This window comes from Nanorana parkeri, unplaced genomic scaffold (assembly GCF_000935625.1).
Source record: "Nanorana parkeri isolate BGI_ZX_2015 unplaced genomic scaffold, ASM93562v1 scaffold7, whole genome shotgun sequence".
NCBI classification, from domain to species: domain Eukaryota; kingdom Metazoa; phylum Chordata; class Amphibia; order Anura; family Dicroglossidae; genus Nanorana; species Nanorana parkeri.
The window spans coordinates 4491819-4514477 of record NW_017306275.1 but is presented as its reverse complement, the minus strand read 5'-3'; the positions used below and the strand labels follow the sequence as shown (position 1 = coordinate 4514477).

At 39.4% G+C, this 22659-nt stretch overlaps 1 protein-coding gene and 1 long non-coding RNA gene across 2 annotated transcripts in view; one reads left to right on the top strand and one right to left on the bottom strand.

The window, feature by feature from the left end:
• The window catches only part of LOC108784949 (acetyl-coenzyme A synthetase, cytoplasmic-like), a 57887-nt gene that overhangs the window by 20787 nt on the left and 14441 nt on the right, over positions 1-22659 (top strand). Inside the window, exons 7-18 of the mRNA XM_018553904.1 lie at positions 649-727; positions 1355-1492; positions 6064-6234; positions 8044-8177; positions 9248-9380; positions 14414-14470; positions 15137-15217; positions 15899-16007; positions 16116-16184; positions 16652-16828; positions 17112-17186; positions 19102-19889. Coding sequence (XP_018409406.1) covers positions 649-727; positions 1355-1492; positions 6064-6234; positions 8044-8177; positions 9248-9380; positions 14414-14470; positions 15137-15217; positions 15899-16007; positions 16116-16184; positions 16652-16828; positions 17112-17186; positions 19102-19229 — 1351 coding nt within the window. The 3' untranslated portion in view covers positions 19230-19889. The remainder of the gene's footprint in view (positions 1-648; positions 728-1354; positions 1493-6063; positions 6235-8043; positions 8178-9247; positions 9381-14413; positions 14471-15136; positions 15218-15898; positions 16008-16115; positions 16185-16651; positions 16829-17111; positions 17187-19101; positions 19890-22659) is intronic.
• On the bottom strand, positions 83-21567 carry LOC108784959. The gene is made up of 4 exons (XR_001941102.1): positions 21100-21567; positions 15647-15650; positions 1866-1870; positions 83-94 (listed from the first exon to the last, which is right to left on the bottom strand). It is a non-coding gene; the product is annotated as an uncharacterized LOC108784959 (long non-coding RNA).

Here is a 22659-nt window from a genome sequence, read left to right as displayed (position 1 = left end):
ATATACAGTATGTGCACTATATTTGTAGCATATTGTATTGTTCTTGTATGTATTCGAAGATAGGGGTGGACTGTTTACCATACTTACATGTAGGCTGTCTGGCTGCTAAGTTTGACAGCATGTGGCAATGGAAGTGTCTATACATTATATATGCGTTTTGAAAGGATTAGTATTTTCTTTGCAGTGTGAAAACACAAGTGTCATGACATATTGTATAAGACTTTTCAGCCACTCTAGCGAACGCCACAAATGCCAGATTAACATTCCAAAGTAGAAATATAAAATGTGTAGCATTTTGCCATCTTAGTTAACTCAGCTAGGTATATAAAGACAATTCTTAAATATGTATACAGTGGGCAAATTTTAAATCATAATTGCTTAGAGCCATGTGATTGTTAGTGGAAGTTGGGGACTGTTGGCTTTGAAATGCTTATATGGTTGGTGGAAATCCAAAGCACCCTTGCTTGGTAGAACAAGCAGCATATACTTTGGTTATGTTCCCGTATCTAACACCTAGTTTCAGATAAAAGGCATTTATGTTATTTTTCATGGTGCGATAATAATGTATAGTATTGTGGCTTACATAACTACCTATATAAATATTAATATACTGTGCAATGAAAGTCCAATGTTAATTCTTTCCACTAGAGCTCACATTGTAAGGAACTGTATTGTGGTTAAACACCTCAGTGGAAGGCTCAACAACCAGAACAAATCAAAACTTCAGGTAATCATCTTATATTTTTGCATAACAATTTTGCTTTTGTGAAGGTAATAATATAGAATAATATATTGTCTGCTCAGATTTTTAATATATATTATTACAGTTTTCATCACCATTTTCAAAGTGCATTATTTGTGATAACAAGGAACAGGATGGCTTATATAACTTTTCAACACAATTACATCTTTATCAGTATAGTTTTTGTTTTAAGAAAAGGCAGAGGGGGAGTAAATTGGTGGAAATACAATTTGGAGCAAAGAAAACTGAAGCAATAGTAAATTAGCAGTTGTCATGGCTGGATAAATACTTCCTGCCTCTCTAGGCCAATTGCCACCTTTATCCCACATTGGTCTACTGCCTGGTATTACACCAACAAGGTTGGATATCATGGCTACGCAAAGCAGAGTTTAATTACTCTGCATCAGTACACCTAGAACTGGCAACTAGAAGAGAAGAGGAAACTCTTGCCACTCTTTGCTAGCTGTTTGGTTCTAGGTGTTCCTACCCAGAGTGAGATGACTGTAAATACACAATGCACTATTCCACCAGCAAAAATGACCAAGCTGTGAAAGGGCAGGGAATGCTATTGATCTAATTATTTTCAATAAGATGTTATGCTCCGTTTTACAGGTTGCCTGGAATCCAGACAGTGACTTGTGGTTAGATGAGCTGATGGTAAATGCAGATGAAGAATGTGAACCTGAGTGGCTGGATTCAGAGGATCCACTTTTCATTCTCTATACTAGTGGCTCTACTGGGAAACCAAAGGTAAAGATACAGTAATTCAGTATTAGCAATCACAACATAAATATCGATCCAACAGTATCAGACAAGACAAGCTGTAGTGCCAGTGAATGGTAAAAAAGTACCTATTGTTCAAGTGAGTCTGACTAAATATGTGAAAAGGAATATACCATTCACATCTAAAATCTACATTTAAATTTTATGTGACACACACTTTCGGTGACATACCCATAATATTATTATGGATGCCCTGGCCCAAGTATATACATACTGGAGATCTCCATTTTATGAAATATGTAACAGGAGATTGTCCTAGAAAATGTAGGTAGAACCCATCTTTGAAAATAAAGGTAGTCTTTTATATTCAATTATTCTTATTGGATACCTATCCAATGACAACCTCTATATTTTTGAGGCTGCTTTTTATTTTCATGTGTTTGCTATACAATTGTGAGACATCCGGCTGCTATTTCAAGATTAAGGGTTCCCTAATGTATCATTTAAGGTGAATTTTCCTTTTTCCTAATACTCTTTATTGACTCATTTTACATTGCTGGTCAATGTAAAAGCCACCTTTACATTAATGGTCTCTTTAAATGCTCACTGCAAATACTGCTATCACCTTGGTGGTCGATATAAGTGCCCCTATTACATTAGTGGTCAGTGTAAATGTCCCCGTTACATTGGTTGTCAGTGTAAATGTCTCTGTTACATTTATGGTCGGTGTAAATGCCCCCTTTCCATTATTGAACAGGGTGTAACTACTTGTTATACTGCTGGCCAGTATAATTGCCTCCTTACATTGATGGTCATTGGTAACCTGTCCCCTTACATTAATGATTAGTGAAAGCAGGGTTCCCTTATTTTGGTGGTCATCGGTAAAGTGCTGTATTACAGTGATAATAAGTGGAAAAATACTCCCCTCACCTTGGTGGTCAATGGAAGTAGGACCCCCCTTACAATGGTGGTCAACAGGAGAAGTGCTCCCTTACTTTGGTGCTCATTGGTAAAGTGCTCCCTTACATTGAAGGTCAGTGGGAGAAGGCTCTTTTTACATTGGTGGCCAGTGGGAGAAAGCCCCCCTACATTTCTGGTCAGTGATTAATTGTCCCCTTACATTGGTTGTCATTGATTAAGTGCTGCCTTACATTGGCGGTTAATGGGCAAAGGATTCCCTTGCATTGGTGGTCATTGGGAGAATGGTGCCCTTATATTGGTGGTCAGTGATGAAGTGCTCCTCCTACATTAGTGCTCACAAGTGAGGTTCCTATTTGCATTAGCGGTAATTGGTTATTTACCTAATCTACGTAATCTAGGCGATGGTATGTGAATATGTGAATTAATGAGAAAGTTACTGTGAGATAAAAAAAAACAACACAGTTAAAAGAATAATACATCTTAATGAATTGATTTCTGTCACTTCTACCTGTATAACCTTCAGAGTATTAAAGGTATCTTTAAGTTTAGTATCCGTTTCAGATACGTCAGCCAAGAAGCTGTGCAGGAAAATGTCACGTCAGTTATGTCCACGTAGCATGTGTGGACATTTATAAACACATTCTTTGTTTTCTGACGCATAGAAGACAGACACTCCCTATTTAAACATTCCAGATAGCACAGCGGGACAGTTTCATTTTTACACACACCATCTAAGCAAGCTAGACTCATTTTATTATTGCTTGCCAGTCAGAGCAATAAACGGAAGGATTTTCTGTTCCTTCCTTATAGACTTCTATCAGCTATGCTGTTTACAGGGAGGAGCACTTTATTACAGAAATGCCTGTTCAATTTTCACATAGGAGTCTATTCACTAAGCTGCCGTAGGCAGCCGAGTGAATGACCGACATGAAGTGAAGTGAGCCGAACACTGTTCAGCTATTCACTTCAGGCTTGTACGGCTGATTTCAGCCGTACATCGGCTGAAATCAGCCGTACATCGGCTTGCTTCGCGTGGCTTCGGGTCGTCCCAACATGCTCAGCATGTTGGGCCGACCCGAAGTGCAGAAGGAGTTCGACTCAGCCGATCCAACATCTGGGCCGAACCTCCGGCAGGCTACTCACTGCTGTTCGGGCTATTCTTAAAGATGCCTTGTCCCTGGTTAGCAAGTAACCAGGGACGCTGATCTCTCTGAAAGTGGCCGGAGCCAGCCGCCCAGCTGTCAGAAGCAGGCTGTCGGCCGGCCAATGGCCGGCCGCTCGGCCAGCTTCGGCTTTCAGCCGAGCTGATGCATATGCGCGCCGAAGGATCGGCCGAAGCTACGGCCAGATCCTTCGGCAGCTTCGTGAATAGACCCCATAGTTTCTAATAGTTATTGGGGTCAATTCAATGATTAAAATGTTTTTTCCTCAAACAAAAATCAAATGAGTTTTGAACAACATTTTTCAAGTGTCTGATGGCATTATAGAATATTCTGATGAGTTTTTTTGTATGAAGGTTCGTACAAAAATTTACCAGTATATGACCAGCTTAGCTGTAAGAATTGATGGGACGTAAGAGATATTAATAATGTCTCTCTTATCTTATTATGATTATGAAGAATCTAAGAGGGTTATTCACAAAGCTGCCAAAGGCAGCCGAGTGAATAACCCACCAAAAGTGAAGTGAGCCGAACAACGTTTTTGGCTATTCACTTCAGGCTTGTACGGCTGATTTCAGCCGTACATCGGCTGAAATCAGTCGTATATCGGCTGCCTTTGACTGCACTTTTGTCAGCCGAACATAGGGACCGAACAGCATGTAAGTGAATTTGGCTCGGCTATTCTGCTCGGTACCTCCATGATGCCAAGCAGAATAGGAAATCAATGAAAAAAGTAAAGAAAACAAGTTGAAAAGAAGATTTTAAAAATGTAAATGCATATTACATTTAACACAAAAAAAAATACAAAAAAAACAATGGGCGGAGCTAGCTGTGACAGCTAGCTTCGCCCAACTGTTTCCTATTGGCCGGTACCAGCTAGAGTCTTCTAGCAGGTCCCGGCCAATGAATAACAACTGGGCGGAGCCGGCTGTGATGTCACAGCCGCTTCCGCCCAGTTGTCGTTGTTTAATGACAGTTCAGCTTCCCCAGGTAATTTGGGGACGATGATCTCTCATTACAACTGGGCGGAGCCAGCCGTGAGATCACAGCTGGCTCCACCCAGCTGTCATTTGTCAGGCGTTCGGGAGCTGTACAGGCTAAAGTGAATAGCCCGCACAGCAGCCCTTCGGTTCGACTGAACCGAAGGGCTCCTGCAACCGAAGCTAGCCGAAGGATCAGCCGAAGCTACGGCTGTTCCTTTGGCTAGCTTTGTGAATAACCCTCTAAATCTTCTGTACACAGTTTGCTTGTTGATGTGTATTTGTTCCACTAATGCACATAAAATACTTACAGTTACTTTCTTAATATGGGTTTAATAGTTTAACATTGCATAGTGTATTATCCACTTGGGCAAAATTCCAAAGGTGCCTATACCACCCAAGGCTCATCAGGGAAGACTGAAAACCTTGCATGTTATTAGCGCAAGGCTGCCCATATTCTGTTTTTTTTGTTGGTGACACCACACTCTTTAAAGATGAATATTTTTGTCCTTTACCACCACAGAACCAGCTTATGCTGAAGTCAGACTCATTTGCATACAAAACATGACCATCGCTACCAGTGTAAAGCTGGGTGTACCTGGGTGTAGGCTGAACAAATAAAATATTACAGATTCCTTCATCAATTCTTATGAGCGTGGATGGAGGAATCCCATGCTGGTTTGCATTGTATTCTAACAGCTGCCGCTGGTTGGATGCAAGCTCCGTTTGGCTGAGAATTTCCCAACCTTCTTCTTCAATCGGCTGATCAAGGAATGCCTGGTGGAAGGGAACCAAAAGCGGCACCCACTGCGCAAATTTCAGCCAGTTCATCAAGAGATGGCTAAAATTTGCACCGTGTACAGCCTACTTTAGTTGTTTCAGAATGCTTATTCTTGCTTGTTTCTTTACATGTACAGTACTCCACATAACTACTGCAATAGATGAAGAAGCTTATCAAAAACATATTACCATCAAAAAATACCATGAAAAGTTTTATCTGCTACCTTTCTGCCCAGAATACCTATAAAATAGTATGGATGTTCAGATACCAGTGCCGATACTTGGCATTTTCATGAGAACTACCAGGGTCACAGCGGTTGTAGCTGGGACCTTGCTCTGGCACTCCACCACTGCCCTAAAATCATTAGTCTGTATTGTTTTACCAAAAACCGTCACATGACAATAAACAAAAATGTATCAGTACTTGTATCTGTGAATACTTGGACAAGTATCAGTGCTTGTACTTGAAAAAATGGTATCGGTGCATCCCTATAAAATAGTCAATATATCATGTGTACTAGACGGATTTCCTGAAATATTTATATACTGTTTGCAGCTTTTAAAACGGGACGGTGATGCCATTGATTCACCTGTTTTACAATTGGCGGCATTTGCATGTTCACCTCAGGTTACGTGGACCAATTAATTTTTTTAAATCATTTTTCTTTTAACTGACTTATATTCCAAAAATCTAATTTCTAACTTTTTTTTTTTTATTATAAAAATATATTTCTATCTTTTTTGTATTTTTTTGCAGGGTGTGTTGCACACGGTTGCAGGATATCTTCTTTACACAGCGCTAACCTTCAAGTATGTGTTTGACTACCATGAAGATGATATTTATTGGTGCACAGCTGACATTGGATGGATCACAGGCCATTCTTACATCACTTATGGCCCACTAGCTAATGGTGCAACTAGCGTCATGGTAAGCTGCCCAAATGATATCATTCTAATAAGATGGAGAAGGTTTTCCCATATATCACTTTTCTTTTTCCACTTAATACAATCATAGTTCATCCCTGAATCCATTAGCCATCCCTAAATAACACATTATGTGAACATGAAATCTACTGTCTTTAATATAATTCTAAACCCTATAGTTTTTTTCCTGATGTGGCTTTCTTAGCAGTTAAAATCAGTGTATTAGGCAAAAAAATGAGGGAAAGGAAACATTTATGTCTCACTTACAGCAGTCAGTCTAATGTCAGCCATCATATGTAAGGCTGCAGTAGAGAAATTGCCAATGAGATCTGACTGGTTGCTTTGTACAGCTTAGATACTTTCCCTTCTTCCAGCTTTGTAGAAAGGAAACCCAGTACTTCAAACTTCTGCAAGAGAAAGACTGTTATGATTATAAGGATAGAGCAAACACAGATACATTGCTCTGTGTATTGGGGTTAAGGTGTTATGATGGCTTTATGGCCCTTTCTACCTCTGAGTAAACACACAGCTGTAAATTATTAAAAGCTATTTTTCCTCAGAAAGACCTGTTAGGCAGACTTAATATAATCTGGTATATTGTGGTTTATCTCCCATGTACTGTGCCTCTCTTTTGTGTTTTATTTACTGACATAGGGCAGAGGGTCTGCCTTGTAACACATAAGGAATATTTTATCTTAAAGGATAGCTCTGTGCTTTGTAAAAATCTATAAGCAAGGATCAGGCAGACAGCATTAAAGGAGAACTATGAGGTGAGTGCTTTTCACTCACCTCATAGTTCTAGCCGACCTGTGACAATGAAACTGTCACAGGTCGGCTCAGTAGATTGGGAGGTGAGCGAACACATACCGGCGTTCGCTCACCTCTCGTTCCTGTCACGGCTCTCTGCCGTGACAGGGGAGGGGCTGGATTCCCCCCTCCCCGCTCCGATCCGCCAGCGCTGACTACAGCTACAGCTCGCTGTATACTGAGCCTAGGGTGACGGGAGGACGCTAGTTTGTGTCCTCCCGTTACCCTAAGGAGAACTATGGGGAAAAGCCTTAACCCCATAGTTCTCCTTTAAACTGCAGACAGATATAAAATGCACCAATTAATGTAGTTCTGTATTTATTAATTTATCATCAAAAGCATTTTTTTTAAATGCAAGCAATGTAAGTAGCAGAATTTTATTTGATATCAGTCTTTTGCAGTACCTGTACAGCATAACTCAGACTGGAAGAGCTGGAAGCAGCTGTGCTGCAGTGCTCATGCGCTAAGAAGGAACATGCAGATAGGTGGAGAGAGCAGAGTGAGAGTGATGAGCTAATCAACGTGCTGCTTCTTCTTTCGCTGTCCAGTTAAAAGCTAAGGGTTATTTAACTGCAGCAGAGAGAAATTAGTAGGGATGCACCGAAATTTTGGTCACCGAAACATATCGGCTGAAATTGGCACTTTTGGCAAAATGCCGAAAGTTTCATCTTTCGGCCTTAAAATTCCCCTCTGACACAGCGCAGCATCCAGCGTGGAGGAGAGGAACTGTCAGGAGCCGAGCGGGGTGGGGAGGAGAGCGCTGTGAGCGTATCCTCCCCCGCACCGCTTCCTAGTTTCCTAGTTAAACTAATTAGGCTTTACTTCACTGCCCTAGAACTAGTATATGGCCAAGGAGGCAGGAATTGGCAGGCAGCTATCATCTACGGTTTCTCACTCAGGTGTGTACAGTAGATTACTTTTAAAATCAATACGTTAGCACCCAGTTTGCCAGTTGACACATTACATACTTTTTCCAGCATAATTGATGTGTTTCCCTTCTTTTTAGTTTGAAGGAATCCCTACATATCCACATGTAGGGAGATTCTGGGAAATTATTGAAAAGTATAAAGTGACTCAGTTTTATACGGCACCGACTGCTATCCGCCTGCTCATGAAGTATGGAAATGAAGTAATTCAGAAGTAAGTGTTTTTGGGGAGTATGACAGAACATGGGCATAGCCACAAATAACTTATTGCAAAATTGAAGGGGGCATCTGTGATATCCTCTACGCCAGTAATAGGCAAACTCTGGCCTTCCAGCTTTGGTAAAACTACAAATCCGAACACGCATCCACCTCTGGAAGTCACGCCTGTTGCTGTCTTGCAATGCCTAAGGGGATGTGTAGTTGCGCTGCAGCTGGAGCGCGCGATTTTATATACCCCTGTTGTACGCTCTACGCCAATATACAGTATATGTCAACAATCTGCATAAAATGGACAAAAATGCATATTTTGAATATTGTTACATGCCTACAGACAATGTGGTCACAGCAGTCAGATAATACACAGGAATGCCTTTGTGTGCACACAGGTATTTGTGTTTGCAGTCAAGTCTGCTGTGTCTAAATTACATTAAAATGCATCCATAAAGAACGTGGTCTGCAACGTGCAGTTTACTGCGTATCTGAATTAGTCCAGATGCTGTCTGTACACAGTTTTGTAGCTTTTAACCCCAGCAATCTGCCGCCTATAGTTTTATTTATTTCCCATTTTCAAGCAATCATATTATTGAATTTGTTTTAAAATGGAACGAAACCACTGATATGCTAGTCTAGATGGATATTCAATCATATTTCCATCCCACATTTGAACATTATGCAACTTGAAACTAGAAAAAAATCAAACTTTAGTGGCAGAAATAAATGAATACAACTGACCCAAAACTATTATAAAGTCCTTTTAAGGAGCCTAGTTCCAAGCTGAATGGCCAGACAGAAAGGTAAACGTAGACGTTCTGTGCTAATAATCAGCTATCTATACAGATGTTGAAGGGGCAGAAAGGAATAGTCACACAAAGGCCACTCTGTAGTGTGTACACATTTCACATATGACTACTTCTGTTGTTCCCTGCACAGAATGAATGTTGTACATGTTTTGAAGATGAACAGATTTGCCTGCCACCATTTAAGATGGAGAACTGACTGGTGTTTGGAAAGCTTTCATTTTAAACCTTTGGAATGCTCATTATGGCCCATATGTTTTTATTCTAGGTACAATTTAAATTCTCTGAAGATTCTAGGAACCGTAGGAGAACCCATAAACTCAGAAGCCTGGCTGTGGTACTATAACATCATTGGCAATCAGAGGTGTCCCATCGTTGACACATTTTGGCAGACAGAAACAGTGAGTGTTGCATCCTGATAATTAGGTGTTTATGGTGGGATAAGAATATCATTCTTATAAGACAGACAGAGTTTGATAAAAATAGACATGTTTCATTTCTCCAGTTTGCCCAAATTTCTGAAATTACTCGAGAGATTTCTCGGGGCAAAGTATGACCTATTAAGTACATCAGTGGTAAGCAGAGGGCTCTTTTAAGACCTTCTCTCAATTTCAGTAATTAAAATATTATATTACCAATACCTCCAGTTGAGCCATGTAGAGTTTGGTTTGGTCAATGCTAAATTTGAAAATATGAAGAAGAAGAAAATATGAAGGTTACGGTTCACAAATAAATGAATTGGCCTACCTTTGATTATTACCTCCTGGATGTTGAATATGACAAATTGGCTAAAGCTTGAGTTACATTGAAATTGGTTATACCTTTAACCAGCAATAATGGAAGACAAAATAGGGATAAAATAATCGAATTGCTTTACTTCTGTCAAACAAAGAGTGGGAAGGTTTTCGTAGATAAATGATTTAAGTGTAATACACAGAGAACTGAACGAGAGAAATCAGTTGACTTCCCCATCCATGCTATACAATGTGGATGGAGGAATCTTCACCAGCCAGATATTTGTATGCAGACAGCCAGCACCTGTGGTTGCCTGACTACCCAAACAGTGACTACAACTGACTGGATGTAGTCATGTTCGTTCAACAATTTGCCACTGAGCGCCTTTGATTTTGAAAAAAGTTTTTTCAAGATAGGTGATGCTGACAGGAGAGCAAAGGAGTGACCTTGTTGGTGCTGTCACTGTTCCTTGTCCAGTCAGCAGGCTGGGGATGGGTTGGGGATCAGGAAGGTAAAGCCATTCTCCTGACTATGCTGCCTGGCAGGGTTGTCTAATTTATAGCAGTGGTCAAACAGAATCAGAACAAACAGTTCATGTACAATATTCAGCTGTTTTGGCTCTTCGATCTGAACTAACAAACATATTGAAATAAATCCCAGTGAATCTAGTCCTTATGAAATTTGAAGCATTCTGAGGACTTTACATAGTGGAAAAGAGCAAACTCTTTCAAAGAAGAACACATCCCATAGGTATTTTTGTGACATTACTCACTCTTAATGACATGGGAACAAAATGTTTTATTACAGGGAATGATTCATTTCTTATTTCTTTCTCATTTTCAAAAACTAAAGCAAAGGAAATACAGAGTGTTGTCTACGATTGCTAGTCAGGCATTAGTGTTCATTGCAGAAACTAACTACAAAATAATACAGAATCTACAGGAACAATTTGACTTTTATAAACTTCATTTAGTGTGCCCCATTGATCTTCTTGGCTCATGGGACACAGCGTCCTCGTGTAATGCTTTGAAAAACTGTTGTTCCTTTAGAGCAGTGCTTCTTAAAGTGTGGGTCGCGACCCCATATGGGGTCCCGCAAGTGAACAGGAGGGGTCACGATCTGAATCCCCGACCGCCATCATGGGGGTACGGCCGGGGAGGCCTGGGCTCGAAACAAGATTTTTTTGTTTTGGTTTAATGATGTGCAGTGTAGTGTAGTTTTTAAGGTCGCCCCCCCCCCCGGTGCACTTGGTACCTTCCTGAGCACGTGCGCACAGGAAGGTTTTTTTTTTGTTTTTTTTTTACATTGACGGAGCTTTCTTCAACACAGCAGCAGTGGAGCACAGCTGCTGGTACACCGACTGACGCTAGGGGAGGGGGTAGACACTGACCGACGTTGGGGGAAAAAGGGGAGAGACACCGTCCGACGCTGGGGTCCCTTAAAAATTTCCTCGCCCAAAAAGGGGTCACGAGTGGAGAAAGTTTAAGAAGGCCTGCTTTAGAAAACACATGAGTGTATCTGCAGGTTATGGAGTTATGGAGTTAGGTTATTGTGGCATATTAGAGCCATGCTCGTGAGCAGTTATTGCAGGAAGGTAATTGTTTTAGCTAGGCATAAAGATGTAATGCCTGTACATAATTGCCAGTCATTGCAGATGATTACACACATGATGCAGTGGCTAACTGATATATTGCAGTTGTTAGAACTGCCGTCTGTGAACTTTGCATATGCAATAAATCTTTATAATGAGTTTAGCAAGTGGTTCTATGTGTGACATTAAATTGGCATGCAATTGCCATGGCATTGCCATACGTTCACATTGACTTGTATGTAGGAATATGGGCACAAATATGATCTCAGGCTGAAATGATCTCAAAAGCCAGTCTACACCAGACCTGATACTGGTTATGTTGAAATGTTTCTACGGAGTGACCAATATATAGTTTTGTATGTTTTAAAATTGCTAAGTTGCTAAGATATGTTACATATCTGGTGGACATTTTGGTTCAAGGCCTTTCGTTTCTGAAAGTCAGTCTTTTATGAGATATCCCTACAGACACGTGGTAGGCACTTCTACACAGTAGACAATAGACCAAACAGCAACAATCACTAGCGCACCATAATGTGCTTGCTGCCCACTTAACATTCTTCTTATTTTATTCTCCTTGGCCAATTTAGGAGTCTGACATTTTTATCTCTTTAATACTTAGCCCATCAAAATCAGAGACAAACACAATTAATACTACTAATGTTGACTTTTATTGTTATATGCTGTCAAACACTCATTGTACATTCTCTTTCCTGCATGATCTCTCTTTGGCTGTAGAATGATACATGTTCTTCTTTGGTATACGTGGCCATGGACATCGGTTCCTGTTAGTCTCTTTGGCATACTCTTTTTGGCTGTATTCTTCTGTTACAAACAATAATAATACTGAAACAGAAAAACTAAGTTAACATTTTCTGTAAACAAATCTTACTGCTATATTAGTTCACCTACTGTAAGTGTTAGGGAGAAAAACTGAAGTACCCATTGTGAAATATATGTACTGTATGTCCTGGAGTAAAGCACCTTAACTTACCTTTGTGTTAGAAGAAGTTGGATTTTGTTCAATCTGCATAAAACTAGTTTGCTGCTATTACATCACATGATGTATATTTTATTATGCAGTAAAAGGGAATACAGCAGAAGTTTTATTTTTTCCCCTTTAAAATCACAGAGTTTCTGTGGATGTTTTCTGTGTCTGCCATGAGCTAAGTGTGTTACGACATTACAAAAGGCTCATTTTATTTTGACTAGGTGTGCCCAAAGACTTTAAAGTCAAAACAGGAAATGACCTGCACTCCATACAGCATATAGACCTTCACGGAGAATTGGTGCTTGCAGTGACAACATGGATGGCAACAGCCAACGTTTCTGGGCCATGCAGGGTCCCTTCTGCTGGGCGACATAGTGATGTCACTATGTCGCCCAGCAGAAGGGACCCTGCTTGGCTCGAAACATTGGCTGTTTGACGCATGTGACAATTTAATAAAAAGTGCTTATACTTTTTGCACGCATCGAGTGCTGGTGACTTCTATTGTGGACATAGACTTTATAGGACACAAGAACAAATTCTCACTGCCCACAGAGTAAACACTAAGAGACCTTCAGAGTACTATGTAAACATGTATATGTCAATGGACTGATCTCTACTTACACCACTTACCGTGGGGGATGGATCAATTCTTGAGATTTGTAATGGGAGTATAGCCTAGATCAGGGGTCAGCAACCTTAAACACTCAAAGAGCCATTTGGACCCGTTTCCCACAGAAGAGAAAACACTGGGAGCCACAACACCCTTTTAATATCTAAAATTAAGATAACACGGCATATATCGTTTTTTTACCTTTATGCTATGTATAGCATGTATATAGGTATATGTGGGCTTAGTAACGCACTGGACTCTGAACTTGCCTGAGACACCGCAGAGCCCATCTGAGAGTGACCCTGCAGAGCACACCATAGATCCTGCACAAACCATCTGAGACTCTGTATGGTGGGCTCTGCAACGCCTCAGGTGGGCTGGTCACCGGGGTCCCTTTCCCTGTACCTCTTCCCAACTCCTCTTACCTGCTGCTGCTGGGTCCTGGCCTCCTCCACCCCTTCCCCTGTCACCTCTGCCATGCCGCCCCTGGTATAGCTGATACTCATTTAAGAGGCCCCCCAGACCCCTCACATGGGTACCGGCCGTACCCCCCTGATGGCGGTGTTCTATCAAAGTTTGTGACTATGTTAAAATGTTTGACCGGTGACGTGGTCACACATTTCAATGTAATCCCGTCCAGTTTTTTGGCGGTGGAATGTGTGACCGCCAAAAGGTGAAGCATTCCAACGCTTTCTCAGGAACAGGGAGCCGCAGCAGAGGGATGAAAGAGCCACATGCGGCTCCGGAGCCGCTGGTTGCTGACCCCTGGCCTAGATGCTGAGTAGTTTTGTTTTCTTTGTACTGTGCCAGTCCCCTGAATCTCTTTTGTCTGTTCTGGTGACCCTGGTACACAGTTGCTGGTGATGCTGCAACATCCTCCTTACTGCCTTTTGCCTACAGAAGGCCCGATGTAAAAACAAATGCCACCACCAAGAATTTTCTCACTGCCGGAAGTCAGAATAAAATATACATTGGAAGCTCTATGTGATTGGCAATAGAGGAATCAGAGAGAAAGAAGCCGCTGGTTGCTGACCCCTGGCCTAGATGCTGAGTAGTTTTGTTTTCTTTGTACTGTGCCAGTCCCCTGAATCTCTTTTGTCTGTTCTGGTGACCCTGGTACACACTTGCTGGTGATGCTGCAACATCCTCCTCACTGCCTTTTGCCTACAGAAAGCCCAAATGTAAAAACAAATGCCACCACCAAGAATTTTCTCACTGCCGGAAGTCAGATTAAAATATACATTGGAAGCTCAATGTGATAGGCAATGGAGGAATCAGAGAGAAAGAAAGTTAATCAGCAAGGGCTACAGGAATAATAAGGGGCTGTGTGTGGTTATTGTTTAGGGAATAGCAGAGAAGTCAGACTATTATAAATTGAGTGAACCTTCTGACTTTAGCACAGTTGCTGCCTTGACTGGATAGCATGAATGAATGATTTCAATTATTTGTTAGAATTCCTCTTTAACCACAAAAGAAAAACTAAAAATCATTTGTACTGATCTGTTTCCAGGGTGGTCATGTGATAACTCCTCTCCCGGCTGCCACTCCACTGAAGCCTGGATCAGCTGTAAGTAGCAGTATTCCCTGTTGTGACTTTGTAAATGTATTTCTTCCACAATAGGAAGTACCACAACTTCTTTGTCTTCATTGCCTCTCTTGTTGTACAACATTAAATGCACATACATACCTGTTAAAAATATATTTTTCTATGTGTAAAATGAATTTGTTTTTAGCATTTTAATACAACAGTCATACAGCCAACAATAAGCTGACCATACATGTTACAATATACTTTACAACATGTAGTGTGAAGGCCTAGCTGACTGGATACAGATTGAATGGATTGCTAAGGTAGACCCTCACATTATCACAAATAAAGCCAAATTGGAAAGAACCGGCCATTCAAGTCCTGGCAGTTATATCCAAATCAAGCAGGCAGGAACTCAAGCAGTTGTATATTGCATAGCATATGTTGATGTAATCATTTTAAGACAACAATTATCCCATCCATTTTATGTCCATCTTTATCAATTACAAATCTGTCTTCTTTATGAAAACCTGGTGTGACATACTTGATGGGTACTTTGTGTTACTAATGTTCACTGTCTGGAATGGAGTTGTTTTATTTGTGCTACCCTCAAGACATAACATACACACCTTGGCACTCAGCGATTGTTTCCTATCGTCTTCAAATGTACAGGTATCTATATTCTGACAAAAATATGTGTTACAGACTTTTCCATTTTTCGGAGTGGTCCCTGCTATTCTGAATGAGCATGGAGAAGAGCTGGAAGGGGAAGCTGAGGGCTATTTAGTAAGTAATGTCTTAGAAGGTCGTTCTACACTGTACATACTATGGATGTATCTATTGCCAGCACTGATAATACACAGTGAAGTATATATAATGTTCACTCTATTCTGTGCAGTCACCGCCCAAATATATTTCTCAGAGTTTCCCATATTCATTACTGGTCCCCCTTAAAATATCTTGCAGTGTGGCACCATAGATGAATGTCCTGATTAATGTGTAGTACTAGAAGTCGTCTTTCCATGACTGCATATTGCAGATTTCTTGCACATACAAAGTAGATGCTTTAATATGAATAACTAATTTCAACTTTCTAACATTATGTGGAGAGTAATTTGCCAACTGTAAACAATAGTTGAATGTCTCTTGGAGTCCTGAGTATAGATCATTTTTTTTCTACTTGCTTTGCCATAGCGTTGCTGAAGATCAGAAAACACATCTGTGCCTTACCAGTCTTTCCCATTCTAGTGAGTAGCAGTCAGTACATATGAGATACTGGGAAGGTGCCACTCTGATGCTCAAAGGGGGAAAAAAAGCAATAGTTTGTCCACCTATAATTTTACAAAAGCTATGTGTTTAATTTCTACCTGAAAATGAAGCATAGAAACTGTAGTGGTCAGCGCATTTCTATTTTCTTTCTATTTTCTATTTTTGGTTTGAGCCATTATTCCACATTTGAAATTGTAGGTCTTCAAACAGCCATGGCCATCTATAATGAGGACTGTGTATGGCAACCAGGACCGCTTTGAGAATACCTACTTCAGAAAGTTTCCAGGATATTATGTGGCTGGAGATGGTAAGGCGTTAATGCCTGGCAGAACATTTATTATATTTATAAAGAAGTCGGTATGCAATAAAGCAACAAATACCTGTATGTCTGATGCATTTCATTTTTATGTGATAGGATGCAGAAGAGATAAGGATGGGTACATCTGGATTACAGGTCGGATAGATGACATGCTGAATGTGTCAGGTATGCATTATGTATATAGAAAAAACCCTCACAAAAGTCGAACCTGGATGTGCATGAGATACAGGGCACCTGTAGTCTCTTTTCTGCCTATTTTGTAAGTGCAATACAATTTTATGCTTGGTTTTATTTAATTAAGTGGTTTATATACATATATGTGTGTATGCTTTTAATTGTCTTGCATATTCCAGATTGTTGGCACTCAGCCTTCCAAGCAGGAATACTATGGAGTTAAATCACATTATTTCAGATCATACACATAATAGCTGTGGTTTATATCAGTCATACATTCATTGTTTTACTTTTGCACATATAGTTATAGGTATGGTTGTTACATATAGTGGGCACCAGGTTGTTAGTTTTTGCACAATATGTATACATACTGCACCTGCTGTGTATAATAAACACACACACACACAGACACACACTGTACATGGCTCTTAGAACTGAACATTAAATGTCTCTTGCAGGCCACCTGTTAAGCACTGCTGAGGTTGAGTCTGCTCTGGCAGAACATCCAGCAGTTGCCGAGGCAGCGGTAGTTAGCCGCCCACACACGGTGAAAGGAGAATGTCTCTACTGCTTCGTTATTCTGAAAGATGGCAAGAAATTTACAGAAGTTATAGCAGAAGAACTTAGAAAACAAGGTAAGCAAGGCTTGAAGATGGAGCCATTTCCCTATATATCAATATTTATATATTTATACGTCCGTTTGAGGGTATGTTGATACTACATGCTGTTCTTCCTCCTTTCTCATCCACTGGAGGTCCAGGACTACTCACAACTGAAGACCTGCATTTATATATCCATACTTTATTTTTACTAGACATACAAGCTGCACTTGATATATTTGTAATGGATACAAATAATACGACAAATGTAACTGTTGTATGGACTTGGAATAAACTATTAAAATCATATCTTTTACAGTTCGTGAGAAGATTGGACCAATAGCAACACCAGATTTCATACAGAATGCTCCTGGATTACCAAAAACACGATCAGGTCATTACATTAATTAATATTATTTAAATGTCACCAGCAGTATACAGTTCAATGAATCACAATATATAATTTGCTAAAGCTAGGTATAAACAGGCAGATGTCTTCTCAAGAATAACAGGCAGGAAGGTACTGCAAGTCTTTTTAGTTCTGGGACCCGATGGTGTTTTTCCTCAGGCTGGGAAATCTGTGAGGGCATAATGAACACTTCTGATGCCCCTTCCCTGGATCACCCTAAATACCCTAAACCCCTCCACTAGAGTTGCTATAATATGTCCACAAGGATCTGGCCATGTAGGACCATCCGCACTCAAAGAGATTTTCTAGTAGATAAGCTGTAAATACAAAATGCCATATGCTTTATTTCTATTCAGTCTTATCCCAACAGTCTGTTGTGATTATGAGCTAAAACATATTCAAATTAATAAAATGCCACAGCAGATCTGTAAGTGAAATATGACTCTTAAGCTTTTCGGATGCATGCATTACAATTAGTTTGATATTTTCTTAATACTACTGCCAGAGTATTCCCCACCCTTTTCATGCAATATGCACTGTCAGGCCTTTATAATGAATTAATATAGCAAATTTTATTATTCTGGGGTATATATAGATTTGTCAGTCCAGTTTTTTTTCAGAAACAATAACATGACCTTGCCCTGTAGCAGATGACTGGCCATGTGCAGAATTAATAGATTGAACCACATTGAGATTGATGGAAGTTCCATGGAAAGCTGAACTTTATAAGAACGAATATATCTTATATACATGCATGTTAGTCTTCTGTGTGGTGACAATAGTTTTACCAAGAAAAAAAAAATCTGCTTCCAGTCAGATATATATATATATATACACAACAGAAGTACTTCACAAAAGATGTTATAGATTCTTACCTGCTTCTGTTCAGTGAATAAAGACTTAAAGGTTTTTGTATCTATATTTTATATTGTTGTAATCTAATTAATGTCTTTTTAATAAAAATAAAATGTGACCTGTGGCCAGCTCATCTATTGTTAAAACTGGCAACGTCGGTAATGAGACTGCTTCATACTGTATGAGGAGATGGACTTCAGAACTTGTGTTTGTTGATATGGTTTATTTTTGGTTTTATGTATAGGGAGCCTGTTAAGGAAGGAATATGAAAGCTGCAATAGCTAACTAGCTTTTAAAGTGAAAACTCCAGGGCTGCTATCTTTATCTTTCCTTCAATACCAAGGTGAGCCAAAAGCATGTGTATAACAGTCATCCTGAAAGCTGATATTCACATGCTTATTCTGGGTCATTGGCTCCCAAGTTAATTAAGGGTAAATATGAATAACAGCACTGGTGTGTGCATCTTAAAAGATTGGTCATGACCGGCCGGCTTTCAAATCTCCATCCTGACAGGTGAATTTTATGGAAAGCCTATTGGTGCTTTCCATGTGAACAGCCAGATAACAAAATTCTTACAAGACTCCTAAAAGTAAGCAGACACATGGCATGATCACATGACCTTGAATGTTATTTTGATGACAGGCATTAGATCAGCCTTCTCTGCTTGGCACATTCCATGAAAAATGTTTTGAGTAGCTCCTGGTAGCTTGTTCAATTGTCGTGATGGAGACAGAGATTCTCCTGTTAATGACTACAAACCCCTCTAACCTTTAAAAAACATGTATATGTCTATTAATTATCTCTTTTTCGATTTGTCAACATGGTAAAGTGAGAACTAATAGAGACTTGATGGTGGGTGAACTTTGAATACCACATTCTGCTCATCCAAACCCTCATAAAACTACAACTCTCTTTGATTATACTATAAATCACTCTATTGACAATAAATGCTAGGTGGTTATTTGGATAGAAACAGCATTTGTTCATTGAGTAGAAGCATACTAAAGGAAACTAAATGACTAATGTTTTGTATCTGTTTACTCAGGTAAAATAATGCGGAGGGTCCTCAGGCAGATTGCCCGAAATGAGAAGGATTTGGGAGACATATCTACATTGGCAGATCCCAGCATAGTAGAGGTCTTGTTCAGCCAACGATGTGAAGCAGCAGCATGAAGGGCCTTTAAGATTAGTTGCAGATGACAATCCTTTCTACCTTCTGGATTTTACATACCTCTTTATGTATAAATTTTAATATACGTCAATACAATGATCCGTCCATAGCAGGATTGGCTTTCTACATGAAGAAGTATCTAGGTACATCTTCAGCATGTGCTGGCCATGAAAGCTGTCCATGACAAGAATTATTGATCTTATATTGATTTGTGTTGGCTGGATATAACTATGGGAATCATTTGTATAACTTTCTGTTTATATTTATGTTGAGCAAATGTGTTCTGCAGTCATATAGTGATTTTTTTAAATACAATAATATTATTATTTTGTTTCAATCGGCATATTCAGCTTTAAGCCATAATTTGTTTGGTTGATTGTATTTTCATTTCCAAGTAACAAAACTGATACCAAAATAAGCTCTAAATTAAAATGTCTGATACAAAGATTGTTGGAACAAATGTGGATCATCTGCCTAGAGCATCCAATCACATTTTATCTTAATTATCGAATAATGTGTTATTGCTTTACTTCTGCTCCTGTTTCTTTGCACCAGTCTTGTGAATCAGCCTTATAGGAATGTTAAGGTCTTCATTTGCACAATGACCTCTTGGGGCTGACTGGCAAAATCCAGAGCTAATGGTGCAGTTACATACCAAGCAAGTAGGTAACCTGATTGGTTGCTATCAGTACTTTGTAAATTATGTTGATTTTTAGTAATGTATTTCAGACAGCAGTGTAGAGCAGTATATCTTATGTAAGTTTCTCTAGTTCAGCTTAGTAAAACCAATGAAAGATGTCTGATTAGTTGGTTAGTTGCATTACTGTACAGCTAATTTCTCTTTGCTTTGTTAGATAATGGCTACTAAGTTTCTGATCTTACAAACTGTATATTAAATGAATGTAAGGGTAAAGCTAATTGAATGTCTGAAAAAATGTCAGAATGTTTTTATTGTTGCACAGTTGTCGTGCAAGACTGTATGACTCAAACTCAGTCAATTTGTTTTAGCATGGTTTGAAAAAGAAAGTTCAATATCTGATTAGTTGCTGACTTTTCATAGATTTCACTGTTCAGCTTTTAAAGTAAAGGTATCAATAAAGAAGAACTCCAGGAAATGTTAAAATGAACCCTTGCAGTGGGGCTACCACTGCACTGCAAGGGTTAACTGCTCATTTTGGTCTAGGGGCTAAAATAAAGAAGATATACTCACCTGGTCCTCTGTTCTGTGGTAGTCAGCGCTCACCTCCCTTTCCCTCTGCTTTGGCGGTGGAATGCCCCTCAGTGTCCTCACGTCTAAAGCAGTTGCAGTAGACATGATGACGTCACGGATCCTTAAGTTGCCAGAGCTCGGGGAAAAAGGCCCTGCTGGGACTGGCCTTGCACCCAAGTGGGACCGAGGATCAGGTGAGTATAATTTCTTTATTTAGCCCCTTGACCAAAATGAGCACCTAACCCTAGCAGTGCTTGGGTAGCCCCACTGCAAGGGTTATTGTTTACATTTCTTGGAGTTCCTCTTTAAAGCAAACATTTGGTGAGTTATTCAATATGAAAAGATATACCGTAAGAATATTCAAATATCACAGAAGGTGAAAATAAATTGCAGTACAACATACTAGTCAGATTGCCATGCAACAAATAACTACTATTTAATCTGAAAAACGTTGGAGGTGTTTGTACTGTTCATAGGTTATTACCAAATGCAGTGAAACTTCAATGTAGTACAGTAACTGGGGTGCAGTCTCCTTTCATGGCATTGTTGGGTGGTGTACTAGACACCCATGGAGGGAACAAATAAGGAATTGCCTTTACCCATATATAGGTCAGAGACTGTTTCTCTCCCTATTTATATGTTTTATAAAAAAAACAAAAAACATGTTAAATGTTGATATTCACATAAAATCCAGTTATATGCCTAATGGAATGTCATTGGTGACCACGTTATATCTAATATTGTGTTATATTACTACACGTTGTATAGGGGTTTCACTGCACATCTTGAAAATGTTTTTTTCTGTCATTGCAGTATATACATCTGAAGCTATACTGGGAAAGTTAACATTTGATTGGGGTAAATAGTTACTGACATTCAAACGCCAAAGCATCCTTTTATTAATTTGTTGTTTTTCATTGTTTTCTGTTATTGCACCTTTATTTTTGTTATCATTTTGATGTATTTGTTAGTAAGTGATTCATATAAAATATAATAACAGTTGGTAATATAAATTGCAGCTGGTGAAGGATTTTAATAGATTAGCTGGCCTGCTGTTTTCTTGCAGTCCATGGGGATGCCTGTGCTACATATTCTGGGACTATTTAATATTTTCCAACCGGCGGGATGAAGCTTCTGGATAAAGTCCAGTTATACTGCACACATGGCAATGTCACAGCAGTCCATTCTCTGGTTTAGAATATTCAAATTCAACTCTGGATGATCACACAGATTATAGACATCAATACAATAATATTTAACGTATTATTATTGACACATTCCAGTTGCCCATTAGTTTTCTTTGTTAATGCCAGATCATAAGAGAGACTACTTTAGCATTGCTCCCCTGTTCCTGATAAATCATGGAGTTACTATTTAATGAGAGAATGATAAAAGTCATGATGGCAACCAATCAGATGTATCAGTTTAAAGCAGTCCGAGCCATTCATATTTTTTTGATTTTGTTGCTATGTGTACTGTTACTTTGCATGTTGTTCATTGCTTTGTTGAATACAAGCCTTAATGTTGCAAGAAGCAGGTCAGTTTTGTAGATATTTAAAAAACTACTAAGAAGATGTTGGGTCTTATTAAAGGTAAGCAGGTGAAGTGACAGGAAAGACATCCTAGCTCCCGAAGTTCAGATTACACAAACAGCTATGTCTACCTTGAAATCATTGGTAAATTATCCGAATTGTTTTTGTTTTTCATTGTGTTATATAATATGTATGTACTACATGAATTGACTTATATTGATATATAATATGTATGTACTACATGAATATAAGAATGTGACTTTTTATATACTTTATCAATGCAGAGATTCTGTAGCCTTTTTGATGGCTTTAATGTAATGTGTTTACATCGAGGTTTTCTTTTAATAAAGCACAGCTGACATGTACTGTCTTCAATCATTCCCACTATTGTGTACAGTATTTTTGTGATTACATTAAGGCAATTGAAGAAAGGGTGCAACTTGCTGCCATAATGGTTGCGGACTTTTATCCATAACAACAATATTTAAATGTGGTTTGGTCATGGCTCACTTTGGCTAGGAGGGGTATTCCACCTTAAGTTTCAGTTGCTTTGCAGATATGCCCAACACAAACAACAAAAGGCAATTCATTAAAGTCTTACAGCTTGTTTTCTTTAGAAAGCAGCCACAGCAGAAAGTAGAAAAGCCGGTCTCCTGCCAGTACACTGCTCTCTGTATGAAAGCAGTAGTC